The sequence below is a fragment of the Chiloscyllium punctatum genome, chromosome 19, assembly GCF_047496795.1.
Source record: "Chiloscyllium punctatum isolate Juve2018m chromosome 19, sChiPun1.3, whole genome shotgun sequence".
NCBI lineage: Eukaryota > Metazoa > Chordata > Chondrichthyes > Orectolobiformes > Hemiscylliidae > Chiloscyllium > Chiloscyllium punctatum.
This window is the reverse complement of record NC_092757.1, coordinates 72621527-72638104: the sequence shown is the minus strand read 5'-3', so window position 1 is coordinate 72638104 and position 16578 is coordinate 72621527. Positions and strand designations below refer to the sequence as shown.

Here is a 16578-nt window from a genome sequence, read left to right as displayed (position 1 = left end):
TTTTCTCATGCAGGTTTTGAAATAGTATGTTAAACTCAAAAAGGCAGCTGACATAGATTTAAGTGTTAAACATCATGCAAGTCCAATAAATATTGTGAGGTCAACTACAGTCTAAAAGTTGTATGCGTTGTCAGTTTTATTTCTAACCTGCAGACATAATCCTTTGCGAGTTCCAGTGGTTCAGCGGGAAACTGTTCAGTTTCGTGTCGCTGGTAACTGTCTCTCAGGTTCTCACCAAACTGTTCAGGGGTCAGACCAAATTTCTTTGCAAGACCATCTAGAAAACATGTGGTTAATGTCAGCAAATGCATTTATTATTCTTGCGCTCTATGTTTTTTCCCATAATCATTTGTCTTGTGATATAATTTAGCATAATTGATTTTATGATGTTTCAAAGGAGTGATATCAAATACTGTCTTTAGGTAAATAGAAACCAGTAACAACTGGGCCAAGAGTTGGAGATGCAATGCACTCTCCACTTGAGTGTCACACCATTCTACCCTGATTTAGTATGTTTCTATCACATGTCCAGTTTGATAACAAAAACGTTTATAGGGTATCTTTTAGCATTTTATTACTTAAAGAAATATTGATGGCAGCAACATTGAACAAATCAGACTCTAAGATATTAAGGCGCATGGCAAGAGATTTGGTCAAACAGTGAGCTTTGAGGGGCATAACAAAGGATGAAAGAGAGGTAAAGAGTTGGTAAGATTTAGGAATGGAATTCCGTCATTACATCTGACAGTATGGCCTCCAATAGTGAAGCAATTAAAACTGGAGATGCGCAAGAGGTCAATCATGGGCAGAGCAGATAACTAAGTATTGTAGTGCAGATTACAGAAATAGGGTGGGAAAGGCCACAAAGGAATGTGTACAAAAGACAAGAATTTTTTAAAACATCAAGCATTGGTTTCAAGTTAAGTAAATAGTTGGTACATGGACAGCAGAATTTTTGATGACATTAACTTTATGGAAGGTGGAAGATGTGAGTTTGGCCACTGGTGCGTTCGAATTGTCAACTGAAGGTAACATAAATGAGAAATTCAGCAGTGGTTGAAGTAGGAGCAGAGTCAGGCAATGTTACAAATGAGATCATAAGCATTCTTGGTGCAAAACTTGTTTTAGGATCAAATATAACACCTGTTTCAAAATGTCTACAGCCTCAGATTACTGATATGAAGAGGAATGTAGTCTGTGGCGGAGAATGAAGACATAATATTGCTTCCATATTTATTTGGAGGTTTTTTTCTTTCTGATCATTTTGTTCAGTGGCAACGTGGATTTGAGAAATATAGTGAAAGATGTTTTGGGCCATTAGAGGATACGGTGTAGGACCTAAAGAAAAACTACTGTAAACTACTCTGGTGAGGTGAAAAGGTAACCAGGGTGTGCCTGACATCCAGCTTGACAATGGTGGAGAAGCACTGGAGTAGGATTGGTGGTCAAGTGTATTAAAGGCTGCAAACACACCAAAAAGGACAAAGGAATATTTATTATTGATCACAGAGAGGTGCCATTATTGTTAATGTTTCATTCTGCAACTATACCCCGACATGTTGATGGAAGAAGTCACAAAGGCAGTGACCAGAGAGCTTTTGTAGTTACATTGGCAGCTTCCATTATGAAGGTGGGTGGAGGAAATGGGTAAAGTGTAGATGCGGTCAGTAAGTGTTTGAAAAGGCAGAATTTAACCACATGGGTTTACTTTAAATATCTAACAACTTTGTTTTCTCCGAATTTTTCACTCGTGTCTGCAATCTTATTAATACCTACTGCTATTCAAATGTACAACTACAGTGAACTTTGGTGCAATGCATCCAAAGGTGGGATGGAAAGAAAAAAAAAAGGTACTGACTTTGTACTGTGGATTTATAGCAAACTCATAAGCCAATGTAAAGCTCTCTATTCTGCAACCAACTTAACTTCTAACAGTGGACTGTTGACAAAACAAAGAATGAAGCACAATTTATTGTCACATTTAACCCCCATCTATAAATTATATCTAAAATTTAAAACATTCACAATTAACTTTTGCACAAATCAAGCTTCATGAACGTAGATCATATATATTTCACTGATATAAAGGGATTGACAAATATCAAGCAAAAGCCTCAACAATGCTGGTAATGCCAATGCAGGACCAGCCAGAACATAAACATAATATTAGCAAAATATTTGGTGAGGTGATGGCCTAGAGGTGTTGTCACGAGACTACCTAAAGACATAGGCAATGTTCTGGGCATCTGGGTTTGAATCAGACCATGGCAGATGGTGGAACTTGAATTCAATAAAGATCAAGAACCAAGGATCAAGGATCAAATGATGACCATTAAACTGCTGCCACTTGGAGTCACAGAGATATACAGCACGGAAACAGACCCGTCGGTCCAACTTGTCTACGCCAACCAGATATCCCAATCCAATATAATCCCACCTGGCCCATATCCCTTCAAACCCTTCCTATTCACGTACCCATCCAGATGCCTTTTAAATGTTGCAATTGTACCAGCCTCCACCACTTCCTCTGGCAGATCATTCCATATATGCACTACCCTCTGTATGAAAAAGTTGCACCTTAGGTCCCTCATATCTTTCCCCTCTCACCTTAAACCTATGCCCTCTAATTCTGGACTCTCCCACCTCAGGGAAAATACTTTGTCTATTTATCCTGTCCTATCCCTCATGATTTTATAAACCTCTATAAGGTAACCCCTCAGCCCCCCGATGCTCCAGGGAAAACAGCCCCATCCTATTCAACCTCTCCCTATAGCTCAAACCCTCCAACCATGGCAACATCCTTGTAAACCTTTCTGAACCCTTTCAAGTTTCACAACATCTTTCCGATAGGAAGGAGACCAGAATTGCATGCAATATTCCAACAGTGGCCTAACCAATGTGCTGTGCAGCGCAACATGACCTTCCAACTCCTGTACTCTATACTCTGACCAATAAAGGAAAGCATACCAAATGCCTTCTTCACTATCCTATCTACCTGCGACTCCACTTTCAAGGAACTATGAACCTGCATTCCAAGGTCTCTTTGTTCAGCAACACTCCCTAGGACCATACCATTAAGTGTATAAGGCCTGCTAAGATACGCTTTCCCAAAATGTAGCACCTCGCATTTACCGGAATTAAACTCCACCTGCCACATTTCAGCCCATTGGTCGATCTGATCAAGATCCCATTGTAATCTGAGGTAATCTTCTTTGCTGTCTATTACATCTTCAATTTTGGTGTCATCTTCAAACTTACTAACTATATGCCTTACGCACACATCCAAATCATTTATATAAATGATGAAAAATAGTGGACCCAGCACCAACCCTTGTGGCACTCCACTGGTCACAGGCCTCCAGTCTGAAAAACAACCCTCCACCACCATCCTCTGTCTTCTACCTTTGTTGGAAAAACCCAGCTGGTTTACTAATGTGACTCCAGATCCACAGCAATGTAACTGACCCTTAACTACCCTCTGGGTAATCAGATGTAGGTAATAAATTGTAGCCTAGATAGTGATGCACACATTCTGTAACTGAGTTAAAAAAAAATCAGAGAATCGCTACAGCGTGGAAACAGGCCCTTTTGGCCCAACAAGTCCACACCGACCCTCGGAACAGAAACCCACTTAGACACATTCCCCTACCACTCTGCATTTACTCCAGACTAATGCATCAACCGGCACATCCCTGAACACTATGGGCAATTTAGCATGGCCAAATCACCCAACCTGCACATCTTTGGATGATGGGAGATCTAAAATAAAAGCAGAATGTGGAGAAACTCAGCAATTCTGGGAGCATCTGTGGAAAGAAAAACAAAGTTAAAATTGAGTCTGATGACTCTTCTTGAGAACTGTTCCAAAAGACAATTTTCATTTTGATGTCATAGCCAGTTTTGCTCTTTTCCATTAACATGTCCCTACTCCACAAAGAAAAAAATTGTTCTCCACTTTGCCTTATAGTCTGAAGTCACTTAGGTTTGATTAAAACTAAGTTAATTGTGTGGAATATTGAGGCAATAATTTAATGTACACAATAAGATTACAATTAAAGGCTGTCTTATTTTCTAACCAAACATTGCCCACGGATAGTGTGGAAAGTTAAAAATGTATTTTGGTTTGTTATTAAAAGCAATCCTTGGCCTAAAATTAGGTTTTGTTACAGACATGAAGCAAACACATTCCGGTTCTTTACCTAGACCAGCTGTCTGGCAGATGGTATACATGTCTCTGCGAGAAGCCTGCTTAAGTTCTGGCCCATGATGCTCGTCATCTTCAACCTCTTCATCCCTCTCTCCTGGAAAAAGTATGATAAATTGATAGTGAAGGCAATTAATCAAGTGCAAAAATATGACAACTCTCACAAATACTCAAGTTACTGTAAACAGAATAATAAGCAGCACATTATCATTGATACATGGTACATATCCCTACATCTTGACTACTCTTTACCATTGGACTTAGCCAATTGGGACTTCATAGAAAATTCACACCAGCGAATATAGTTTTCTATGGTTTATCGAAAACCCATATCTCTGTCACTGCATCCAATTTCATCTTAAAAAGGCAGTAACGTAACATTTAAGATAATCAATTTGTTCTGGTACAGAAAGTAAGGTTTTTAGGGTTGAGAATGTTATACAACAGTTGAAACATATAAGCAAGGAATAAACAAACAGTCTAATAATATGAAACAAAAACAGAAATTGCTAGAAAAGCTCAGCAGGTCTGGCAGCATCTGTGGAGAGAAGAGCTAACGTCTCAGGTTGAGTGGCCCTTTTCTCAGTTATATGGAATCATGAATCTCTGTGCTCATTCAGGAATACAACAGGAAATAGGATTTTTAATATAAACTAACAGAACAAGCATACAAAAACAAAGAATTTAGTCAACTGCGAAGAAGGCGGAGAGAAAACCAAGCCCATAGAATTGTGTACCCACTCATCCACTATCTTCCTCTGCAGAAAGTGCCAGAGGCTTGCATGTCAGAGATGGGCTCCCGAGTCTCCCGAAGCAATGTTTAACAGTGTTGACTGCCACCATCAAGATGATGAACCATCTGCATACAAGGCAGAAGGATATCACCAATCACAAATTACTTCGATCACAGTTTTGTTCCCTTTATGTTTTCATAAGACAGTGAAAGCCAGTGTGTTACTATGCAAGATCACAAATAGGAGTGTGTCAAGGAAAACTTCCAGGGAAATGGAAAATTATTACTAAGCTCCTTGAAACCTAGAACATATTTAATCTCAAATGCCTGTGTAAATTCATATTGGGGAAGTGGAAAGTAGTCTAATCTGCCATATTAGAATGTGGTACTGTAGTTTGGAATTTCACGTTATTGTTACAATATCATTAGTAAACCAGAGTAGAAAGGATGACAACAGTAATGCAAATCATTTATCCCTGGAAGAAATATTTAGCTCTCGCCTTGACCTCAACTGACTAAGATCTCCTTAAAGATTTTAATAGTCATAATTATTGTTAAACTAAGGTAATACTTTACATAGCAACAGGAGGCCATTCAGTCCATCAAGCTTACCCACCACCCATTCTAGGGTTAATTATCTCCTCAATGCCACTTTGTCACACTATCACCATGCTCCTTGACGTCATTACTCTGCAGAAGCCTACTGATTTCTGCCTTGAATCTGCTCAATGATTGAGCCTCACAGGGATACAGAATTCCAAAGGTTCACCATTCTGAATGAAGAAGGCCTGTCCCTTATCTGAGATTATCTTCTCTGGTTCAAGAGTCACCAGCCAGGGGAGTGTTCTATTTCTAACCACCTTGTCACGCACTAAGAATTTTGCACATTTCAATGAGATCAGCTCTTCACAACTCTGGAGAATACTGACCCAGCATTCTCAATCTCCTAAAGCAAACCTGCAATCCCGAGAATTGATTTGCTGAATCTCTTTTGCACTCCCACCATACTAAGTATCTCATTCCATCGATACGGAGACCAAAATTGTACACTTACCCCAGCTGAAATCTCACCAAGGTTCTAAACAAGTGCAGCAAGACATTATTACTTCTGTACTCAAATCCTCTTGACATGAATGCCAATATACCATTTGTCTTTTCATTTGCTTGCTTGCTGGACCTGTATGCTAGTGTTAGTGAACAACTTCTCACTTTTCATTCACTGACCTCGGTCAAGACGTTTTGAACTTTTCTGCAGCCTTCAAATGTTACTTTCTCGTCCATTTTGTGCAAGTATTTCAATTAGTCCACACATCTAATTTATTTACATAGATTGTGAGCAATTGCGAACCTACCACAGATCATGATGGTACTCTATTTGTAACAGCCAACAACCCGAGTGTGATCTGTTTATTCTGACTCGGTTTTCTGTCTATTCATCAATTCTCAAACCGAAGGAGCATATTCCCTGGAATCCCATGCACTTGGATTTTATTTACTAACCTGTATGGGACCTTATCAAAAGTCTTCTGAAAGTTCAAACACACACCACTGGTTCCTTTTTGGCAATGCTAAAATTACCATCTTGAAGAAACCTCCAACAAGTTGCCCAAATATGATTTCTCTTTCATAGATCCATGATGACAATGCTCAATGCTGCCATTTTTGTTCTAAATGTTCCATTATTATATCCTTTAAAATAGATTCTAATGTTTTCCCTGCTATGGACATCAAGCTAACAGGTAGTTCTCCACTCTCCCTCTTCCACCCTTCTCAAATAGTGGGATTACATTTGCTGTAGTTGAGTAAGAATGCACCTTCCCACAATCTTTAGAATTGTCAAAGGTAACACCAATGCATCCATTATCCTCATACTTACATCCTTCAACATTCTGGGATAAATCTACGCCTGAAATATAATTTTGTGTAGGTCTGTAAGTAGGAAAATCCACATCAAATCCACGTGGCAAAGCTTCAAGAAAATGATTTAATCTTCTACAACAAGGAAGTTTTCTGTCAAAGTGGTGATATACTAACCTTCCTCTTCATCTTCTCCACCCTGCTGGTTTTTTTTATACTTCTTTTTCCTTGGCTTTGAAGCATTTTGCATTTTTGGAATATCACGACCATAATACAGCAGGAAATGATTATAGACATCTCGCAACTCATCAGTCGACTGTACATCTTTCAATCTACACAAGTGAAAAGAAGCATATCATACAAAAGCACAAAGCAAACTTTGCTTTGTTTCAAGCCCCATCTACTCCAGAAGTATGAATAGTATTTCTGAACAGAGTCGATTGGAAAATTTTATACGGATAAGGTTCTTGTGGTGCAGTGGTAACATCACTACCTTTGAGCCAGAATGCCAGGGTTCAAAGCCCTACCTGCTCCAGAGGCGTGTAAGAACATCTCTGAACAGTTTGAATGGAAAATATCTGTAATTTTAATATGTGAAGCAGGCCATTCAGGAGGGAAATCATTAATCACTTGGATAAAGGGTCACAGAATTCCAGAACAAAGTCCTGAAAGCTGTAAGAGACCCAGCATTCCATGCAATTCACAGAATGTCAGGCTGTGGGTTACAGTGTGTGCCTCATCATTCTGTGACGCATAATATATTTCACAGAACTGGTCTTCAGTCATTTAATTCTATGATTTCAAAATATATGTTGCTTTGCAAAGATCACAACCATCTTAATTAACAATCCGATGCTTTAATGATTAAATGAGGAAATAGATAAATAAATTATACAGCAAAGAGGCCCTTCAGCCCACTGAGGCTGCACCACCAAAGATTCTGCATTTAACTTTTCAGAAAAAAAGTTTAGAACCTAAAATTCCATTTCATAACATCTAAAAGTTACCTTTCAATGTCTGCTGTGTCAAGTGCCCTAACTCCATCAGCCAGGGGTTTGTCTGGATCAGCAGAGATTTGCTCATACTGGTACGCTTGCATCTTCTGGAACAGTCGTGTAAGGTTTTCCTTTCGAGTTCTCAGCTGTGTCCACTGTGATAGGGAATTGTAAACTGTGACTCAGCAGAACTGTGCAATATTTGTCAGTGATAAAATTCCAACAGACCCAATAAATCGGAGTATGACAGACAGCCAGATCGCAAGTTTTGCCAATTGAAAGTTCTAAACCAAAAATTTGAATGTACACTGCAGTTGAATCAACTACATACTGGCGATTTCTTGCCATGAAATCTGCAGTTTCACACGAGTACAAATTATTGTGCCACTGTGAACAGACATTAAGAGTAGCTTTCAGCAGGTCAACAGCATTAGAAATTGGGGTCCAGCTCATTAGAAATATAGCAACATAGAAAAATAAAGAGCAAAAGTAGGCTAAGCGGCCCTTTGAGCCTGCTCCACTATTTAATGTGGTTGTGGCTGATCATCCAATTCAGTCTCCCTTTCCTGCTTTCTTCCCATACCCTTAGAGCTCTTAGGACAAACAGAATCAATCTAATACCTTCTTGAAAACATTCAATATTTGCCCTCAATTGCTTTTTACGACAGAATTCCATAGGGTCACCACTCTCCAAGTGAAGAAATTTCTCACCTCAGCCCTTAATAACCTACCCTGTACCCTTAGACAATTACCCCTGGTTCTAGACTCCCTGGTCAACAAGAACGTCCTACAGGAACAAACAGTCCTGTAGTTCAATATTCTCTCTCCTGCCTTTCCTTCAATACCAGTTCAATACTGTTGACTTCCAAACCCTTCAAGAAATAAATGTTGATTCCTCTTAAATAAACTAATAGGAATTTATTCTATTTCAAACATCAACTCTTCCTACCTTTTCATCCCATTGCCAGACCTTCCACAAGTCATTGATGTTCAGTTCTGGCTCTACATACTCCTTTCTGTAGAATGCAATGAAAGGCACCTATTAAAGGAAAGATATGTTAATAAAGAAGACAAAGAAAATGTACTTACAGTCATAGAGATGTACAGCATGGAAACAGACCCTTTGGTCCAACCTGTCCATGCCGACCAGATATCCCAACCCAATCTAGTCTCACCTGCCAGCACCCGCCCCATATCCCTCCAAACCCTTCCTATTCATATACCCATCCAAATGCCTCTTAAATGTTGCAATTGTACCAGCCTCCACCACATCCTCTGGCAGCTCATTCCATCCACATACCACCCTCTGCGTGAAAAAGTTGCCCCTTAGGTCTCTTTTATATCTTTCCCCTCTCACCCTAGACCCATGCCCTCTAGTTCTGGACTTCCCAACCCCAGGGAAAGGACTTTGCCTATTTATCCTATCCATGCCCCTCATAATTTTGTAAACCTCTATAAGATCACCCCTCAGCCTCCGACACTCCAGGGAAAACAGCCCCAGCCTGTTCAGCCTCTCCCTGTAGCTCAGATCCTCCAACCCTGGCAACATCCTTGTAAATCTTTTCTGAACCCTTTCAAGTTTCACAACATCTTTCCAATAGGAAGGAGACCAGAATTGCTCGCAATATTCCAACAATGGCCTAACCAATGTCCTGTATAGCCACAACATGACTTCCCAACTCCTGTACTCAATACTCTGACCAATAAAGAAAAGCATACCAAACGCCTTCTTAACAATCCTATCTACCTGTGACTCCACTTTCAAGGAGCTATGAACCTGCACTCCAAGGTCTCTTTGTTCAGCAACACTCCCTAGGACCTTACCAGTAAGTGTAGAAGTCCTGCTAAGATTTGCTTTCCCAAAATGCAGCACCCCGCATTTATCTGAATTAAACTTCATCTGCCACTTCTCAGCCCATTGGCCCATCTGGTCAAGATCCTGTTGTAATCGGAGGTAACCCTCTTCGCTGTCCACTACACCTCCAATTTTGGTGTAATCTGCAAACTTACTAACTGTACCTCTTATGCTCGCATCCAAATCATTTATGTAAATGACAAAAAGTAGAGGGCCCAGCACCAATCCTTGTGGCACTCCACTGGTCACAGGCCTCCAGTCTGAAAAATAACCCTCCACCTCCACCATCTGTCTTCTACCTTTGAGCCAGTTCTGTATCCAAATGGCTAGTTCTCCCTGTATTCCATGAGATCTAACCTTGCTAATTAACTTCTTTCATCAGCTGTTCGAAGAAACAGGTTGAACAAATATTAACTAGTATTACGTCAATACTTTTCATCCTAAGGATTTCAGCAACCTTCTTCAATGCAGTGATATTTAAGAATTCAATTCATATCAGTTATCATCTATGCTAGTGTTCATAACAACAAACTTTTACTTAAATATATAAGAACTATCTTCAACTATCTTGCACTTTTTAATGTGGCAACATTTCCCAACATGTTTCACAGCAGCAGAAGACCAGTCAGTTTAACTTCAAAAGTGGGAATGCTTCTAAAAAATAATTATTTAACATAGAATTAGTAGCCACATGGATCGATTAAAGAGGGCCAGCATGGGTTTCAAAGGGGAAACAGTGCTCAACTAACTTTTTTGAAAAAGTTATAACAGACAGGGCTGATGAGGGTAATGCTATTAATGTGGTGCACATGGACTTCCAAAAAGGTGTTCGATAATGCCACACAACTGACCTGTGAGAAATGAAATTACTCATGGAACTAAAGGGACAGTAGCAATAAGACTGTAACATTTGATGAAGAGCAATGGTCAATGGCTATTTTTTGGGTTGGAGGAAGGTTTGTAGTGGAGTTCCCCAGAGATCTGTATTGGGATAACTGATTTTCCTGGCATAAATCAAAGACTTAGATCTTGGTTTGCAGAGGCCAATTCCAAATTTTGCAGCTGATGTCAAAGTTAGAAGCAGACTGGAACCCTAAAAGGACACTGACAGGTTGATGGAGTCGGCAGATAGGGAGCAGATGAAGTTCAATGTCGATAACTGTGAAGTGATACATTTTGGACGGACAATACAAAATAAGGTGTACAACTCTCAAGGGGGTGCGAGAGCAGGGACATTTGGGTGCATATGAGCATAGATCACTGAATGTGACAGGACAGGTGAAGAGACAGCAGTTAAGAAAGGGTGCACCATCCTTGTCTTTATTAAGGGAGGCTAGGTACAAAAGCATGGAGGTATAAGATACCTGTTTGCCCCCAACTAAAGTACTGCCTATAGAAAGACGTAAATGTGCTGGAGAGAAGACAAAAGAGACATTTATAAGAATGGTGCCAGAGATGAGAAACTTTGATTATTATAAGGATCGATTGGAGAGTTTTGGACTATCTTCCTTGGACAGAAGGATATGAAGCGATCTAGTGGAAGCTTTCCAGGTTGTTTGGGATTTGGATAGAGTAGATAGAGAGAAACTTTTGTTACTACTCATTAAAAGGTTGATGCATGAGGGGGCACAGATTTAAGATGATGTGCAAAAGATGAATGGGATGCGAGAAAAAAATACTTTCACACAACGCGTGGTTTGGCTCTGGAGTGCACTGCCTGAAAATATGGTGGAGCTAAGTTCAACTGATGCATTCAAGAGGGCAATGGATAATTACTTATGTAGAAATAACACGCAAAGGGTATGGCGAAAAGGCAGGAGAATACAGCTAAATTATAATGTAAATTTTTAGAGTTGGTGCAGACATGATAAGCCAAATTGCTGCATCTGTGCTGTAACACTTCCGCAATTCTGTGATCAAATGGAATTGGACTCAGAGACAGACAAGGAGATATCATTGCATATGACCAAAGTCTTGTCAAAGAGACAATTTTAAATAGCAAATGGGGAGTGGTTTAGGATGGGAATGTCACTGCTTTGACAGCTGTGATAGTGTGATTAAAATCAGTTAAAATTTGCAGATGTGGGAAGGAAACTCAAATGATTGTGATAGAAGAAATCTGATTGATGGGTGAAATGCAGAAAAGATTGACAACACATTTAAGGTCCTGAGAAGAAAGGAAGATTGGAGATGGCAGCCATTTGAAAGGATAGAGGATGAGTTTCTGGAGGACAAATGGAAGATCAGAAGGCGATGGGAGGCCAGCATCTGAACTGAAAATGAGCCAGAAAGAGAATTTAAATGGTTAGCAGTTTAGTGGGAACAGGACCATCACATGATAGTGACTTCACAGGCAAGATGAATTTGGAGAGTGAGGAGTGAAAGAAGAAAATTTAGACGAAGTTGTGAGATGAGGACCATGATAGTGCCAACTGTAGAAATTTGGATTGGCAAACTAAGGAAAAGCAAACAGAAGCTGAACAGATGGAACTTGATCTTTGTGGCAACAAAACTGTTCATTTGTTATTGATGGAGAGGGTGAAGGAGGCACGTGAAGGTGATTACAGAAACATGCAGTTGAGGAGAGAAGCTGGAATGTTAACTGGTGCGTTCCAAATTGACCATTGAATAGAAAAATATGGATAGCAGGAGGTACTGAAGTACATAGCCTGACTAGATCTGATGAGGAGCACTTAACGGTTACCACAGATGTGCTAGCCTGCATCCAAAGAAGAGGACATGAGGATCTTAGGTGGAGGTTTTCCAGAGTGAGTGATGGAGTAATGGTTTTCATGAAAAAATTGAGTTGCAAGGTGATGGACAGGATATGATTGGACAGATTAGTAGCGGCAGAAATGCCATGACGAATGAAAGGCCAAAGACCAGACAATTGGTAATGAGTAAGTGCAGCGCCAATGTAGATATCAAAATACAGATGCACATTTCTTTGTAATCTTCTGTAATGATATTATCTCAACATTCACATAATTGTCCTGGTTACTGTAACAGGGATGCCTCCGCTGAGGACTCAAAGTTGATCACCACAGGAACATTTTTAGACATTTGTATTCCACCCTGGGAGTGTCATGTCAGGGTGTGAAAGTCAACAGTTCCTATCCCCATTTACAGGGCCTCACTGTTTATTCCAAACTCCTGATGCGCTCTCCATTACGTTTTTTCGGAGCTCAAATTTGCAAAACCCATCTCTATGTTTCCAACACATGAGAATTGTGAAATGTCAATATTGTTCTGTAATTTGCTTTGTATTTGTAAAATGGATCCATGAAATGTTTATTGCTTTAATTCAAATAATGCCATTAAAACTATCAGCAAAATGAAAGTACCTCAAAATGCTGGTTCCTCATAAAATTCAGTGCTTCTTTTATCTTCTGGATTGTGGCAGGGCCTTTGCGGCTGAAGTTGCTGACACCCTGGCTTCGTTCGAGGTACTCGGAGCTTTCCTATGATAACAAAAAGATGTTCTGTTGTCAAGAGCTCCCTAAAACAAATGGCCATTTCACAAACTTCTCTGCAGAAATGAAGCAAATTGCATATTGTTTCAAATGCAACACCGTCTAGAAATTGCTTCAAACATTGTTATACCAAGTTATACACAGCAAGAAATGAATTCAAGTTATCGGAGTTCAATCAGTGAAGGGGTTAGAGAAAGTGAGTTACCAAAAAGAATTGATTACTCTCAGCACTTTTTTCAGCAAGATCACTGAATCATCATGCCCGTAGTGACTCTCTGAAAGAGCTATCCAATTAGTCCTTGTCAGCTGCTCTTACCCAATAATCATGCACATCTTTTCCTTTTTCATATTCACCCACTTACTTAGAGTCAAGAGCAATACAGCCTGGAAACAGACCCTTCGGTTCAACTCATACGCACTGACCAGACATCCTAGTCTGATTTGCCAGCACTTAGCCTGTTACCCTCTAAACCCTCCCTTTTCATATAACCATCCAGATGCCTTTCAAATGTTGTAATCGTATCAGCCTCCACCACTACCTCTGGCAGCTCCTTCCATACACGCAATACCTTCTGTTTGATAAAGTTACCCCTCAGGTTCTTTTTAAGTCTTTCCTCTATCACCTTAAACCTATGTCCTCTAGCTTTGGACTCTCCACCCTTGGCTATTTACCCTATCCGTACATCTCATGATTTTATAAACCTCTATAAGGTGACCCCTGAGCCTCTGACACTTATGGGAAAACAGCCTCAGCCTATTCAGCCTTTTCCTCTTGCTCAAAACTGCCAGTCCTGGCAACATCCTTGTAAATCTTTTCTGAAAACTCTCAAGTTTAACAACAACTTTCCAAAGAGGGGCAACCAAAATTGTATGCAGTATCCCAAAAGTGTCCTCAGCAATGTCATGCACAGCTGCAGCATGACATTCCAACTCCTATACTCAATGTGCTGCCTGACCAATGAAGCAAGCATGCCAAATATCATCTTCACCACCTTGTCCACCTGCAACTCTACTTTCAAGGAACTATGCACCTGCACCCTTACAGTTATCAATCTGTCAACACCACCAGCCTTTCAGTTACTAGCTTTCAATTTGTAGCGTCATGGGTGCCTGTCACATTTGTGAAGAGGGTTCTGAAAGGTCCAAAAGCATTACCTAATTCAGTATATGTCAGACAGCGTATGACTGCAAGCCCCTGGAGTGTAAATGGAAGATTGTTTATTTATAGTTTGGGTTTATGACACAGAGCAAACGTTGAAAGGAGTTATCTTGTTTTGGTCTAGAAATAACAAGTCAGAAAAGCACAGCAGGTCAGTCAGCAACTGAGGAGCAGGAGTCGACATTTTGGGCATAAAGCCCTTAATCAGGAATGTCATTCCAGCACCACACTTTTCGACTTTGATCTCCAGCATTTGCAGTCCTCACTTTCTCATCTGAAATTAACAAGGATTGCTAGCTTAGAGAAGCCAGAGATGGAACATTTTTAGGATAATTTTTGAGGAGACCTGACTGGGATCAGAAGCAAAAACAGAGCTTCTCTCCTGGAGGCTCAACTCACTTGGTGTAAAATTTTAGCTTGTGAAATTTCCAGAAGCGGTGTGTTTGGTTAGAAATCAGTTGACTATTAAAAAGACCGAGAAAGTCTAAGCTTTCAGTTTTGTGACAGTTCATAAGATTGTGCAATTCATAGTCAGAACGTAGCAGCAGTTAAGTGAAATCTAAAGATGCGATCTGGAAGGATAGCCAGAGGAAGAGGCAGAGTCTGGTAGATTTGCAGCATTTAAAAGGCATCTGGATGGATTTATGAATAGGAAGGGTTGAGAGAGATATGGGCCAAAGTGCTGGCAATTGGGACTAGATTAGATTAGGATATCTGGCGGCATGGCCAAGTTGGACCAAAGGGTCTGTTTTCGGGCTGTATGTCTCTATGACTCTGGACTGGGTTTGCTATAAAGTGATAAAGTTGAGACATAAGCAAAACCTTGATTTGCTATTTGTTTTAAAATTTTCTTCAAACTGTGTTTTATATTTAGATGGTTTGGCTCATCTTCCTGCAACACATTATCGATGAGGATGAGCACCTCACCAAGACATTCCACATGCCTCCACGTCTCGCCTTTAAACAACTGCTAAACCATAAACAGACCATTGTTCGCAGCAAACTGCCCAGCCTTCAGGATAACATCGACCACAACACCATACAACCATGTTATGGCAACCACCACAAGACTTGTCAGAGTGTCAACATGGATACCACCCACCATGTATGCGGCAGGTACTCATGTGACTCAGCCAACATTGTCTTATCACATACACTGCAGGCAAGGATACTCAGAGGCATGGTACATTGGTGAGACCAAGCAGATGCTAAGACAACAGATAAATGAAAACCGTGCAACTATGACCAGACAAGGATGTTCCCTCCTAGTTGAGGAACAGTTCAGCGGTTTGGGACCTTCGGGTGACCTTTCCCCAAGGTGGACTTCAGGATGCACAACAACGCAGAGTGACTGAGCAGAGGCTGATAGCCAAATTCAATAACCATGAGGATGGCCTCAACCAGAACATGCCACACTACAGATGACCCCACTACACACAAACACACTTACACACACACTCTTATAATACTCTCACACTCACGCAGATCCACACGTTCTCTCAAAGACATACACCCCCCCACACACTGACCCTCTCTCAGCTTATACTCTCACACTCATGCACGCACTCTACCAAGCATGCACACACACACATATAAGTCTATGGGGTGAATTTGCATTTGCAGAACTGTATTTGCAGATACATTCTATTTTGTTCAAAATACACACAATCTGCAGACCGTCAATCCATGTGACATTTTATAAATTCCTACTTTGGAATACAGACAGACTCGAATCTCACACCTTTAATGCATTGTGAGAGTGGAGATGTCACTCTTTTAAAATAAAACCTCAAATTATCTCAGGAATGTGATTTGAAAGAAATTCTGGGATTTACATATTAATGAACTGAGACCTGCAACACATTCTAAAAGATGAAAGACTTAACAGCAATTTAGGTTTGTTCAATATATTGTATCAGTTACACAACATTATGACCTTGTGCTATAAATTCTGTGTCTTCTGATCCTACCCCCTAGCTACCTGACGAAGGAGCAGTGCTCAGAAAGCTAGTACTTCCAAATAAATCTGTTGGACTATAACCTGGTGTGCAATTTTTAACTTTGTCCATCCCAGTCCAACACCAGTACTCCCTCATGTTTTAGGATTCCTTTCCTATTGTGTATTAAACTTCTGTTTTATTCCTGGAATTCCTTTTTTACATTGAATGACCACTTTAAATTAAAAAAAATCTATTCAGTCACATTTCATTCTGGGATCTGACATGTCCATTTGTAACATAAGCTGGGATCACAACAGTTTTGATACCAGCACCACAGGCCATATATTGGGGGATCATTTCAA

At 40.2% G+C, this 16578-nt stretch overlaps 1 protein-coding gene across 2 annotated transcripts in view; it reads right to left on the bottom strand.

Annotated features, from left to right (window-relative positions):
• The window catches only part of supt6h (SPT6 homolog, histone chaperone and transcription elongation factor), a 74220-nt gene that overhangs the window by 31662 nt on the left and 25980 nt on the right, over positions 1–16578 (bottom strand). For both annotated transcript variants that reach the window (XM_072589656.1, XM_072589657.1), the window contains 6 exons: positions 12989–13105; positions 8739–8828; positions 7802–7944; positions 6972–7126; positions 4200–4301; positions 148–277 (listed from right to left, as the gene is read on the bottom strand). In XM_072589656.1, the coding sequence (XP_072445757.1) occupies positions 148–277; positions 4200–4301; positions 6972–7126; positions 7802–7944; positions 8739–8828; positions 12989–13105 (737 nt within the window). The remainder of the gene's footprint in view (positions 1–147; positions 278–4199; positions 4302–6971; positions 7127–7801; positions 7945–8738; positions 8829–12988; positions 13106–16578) is intronic.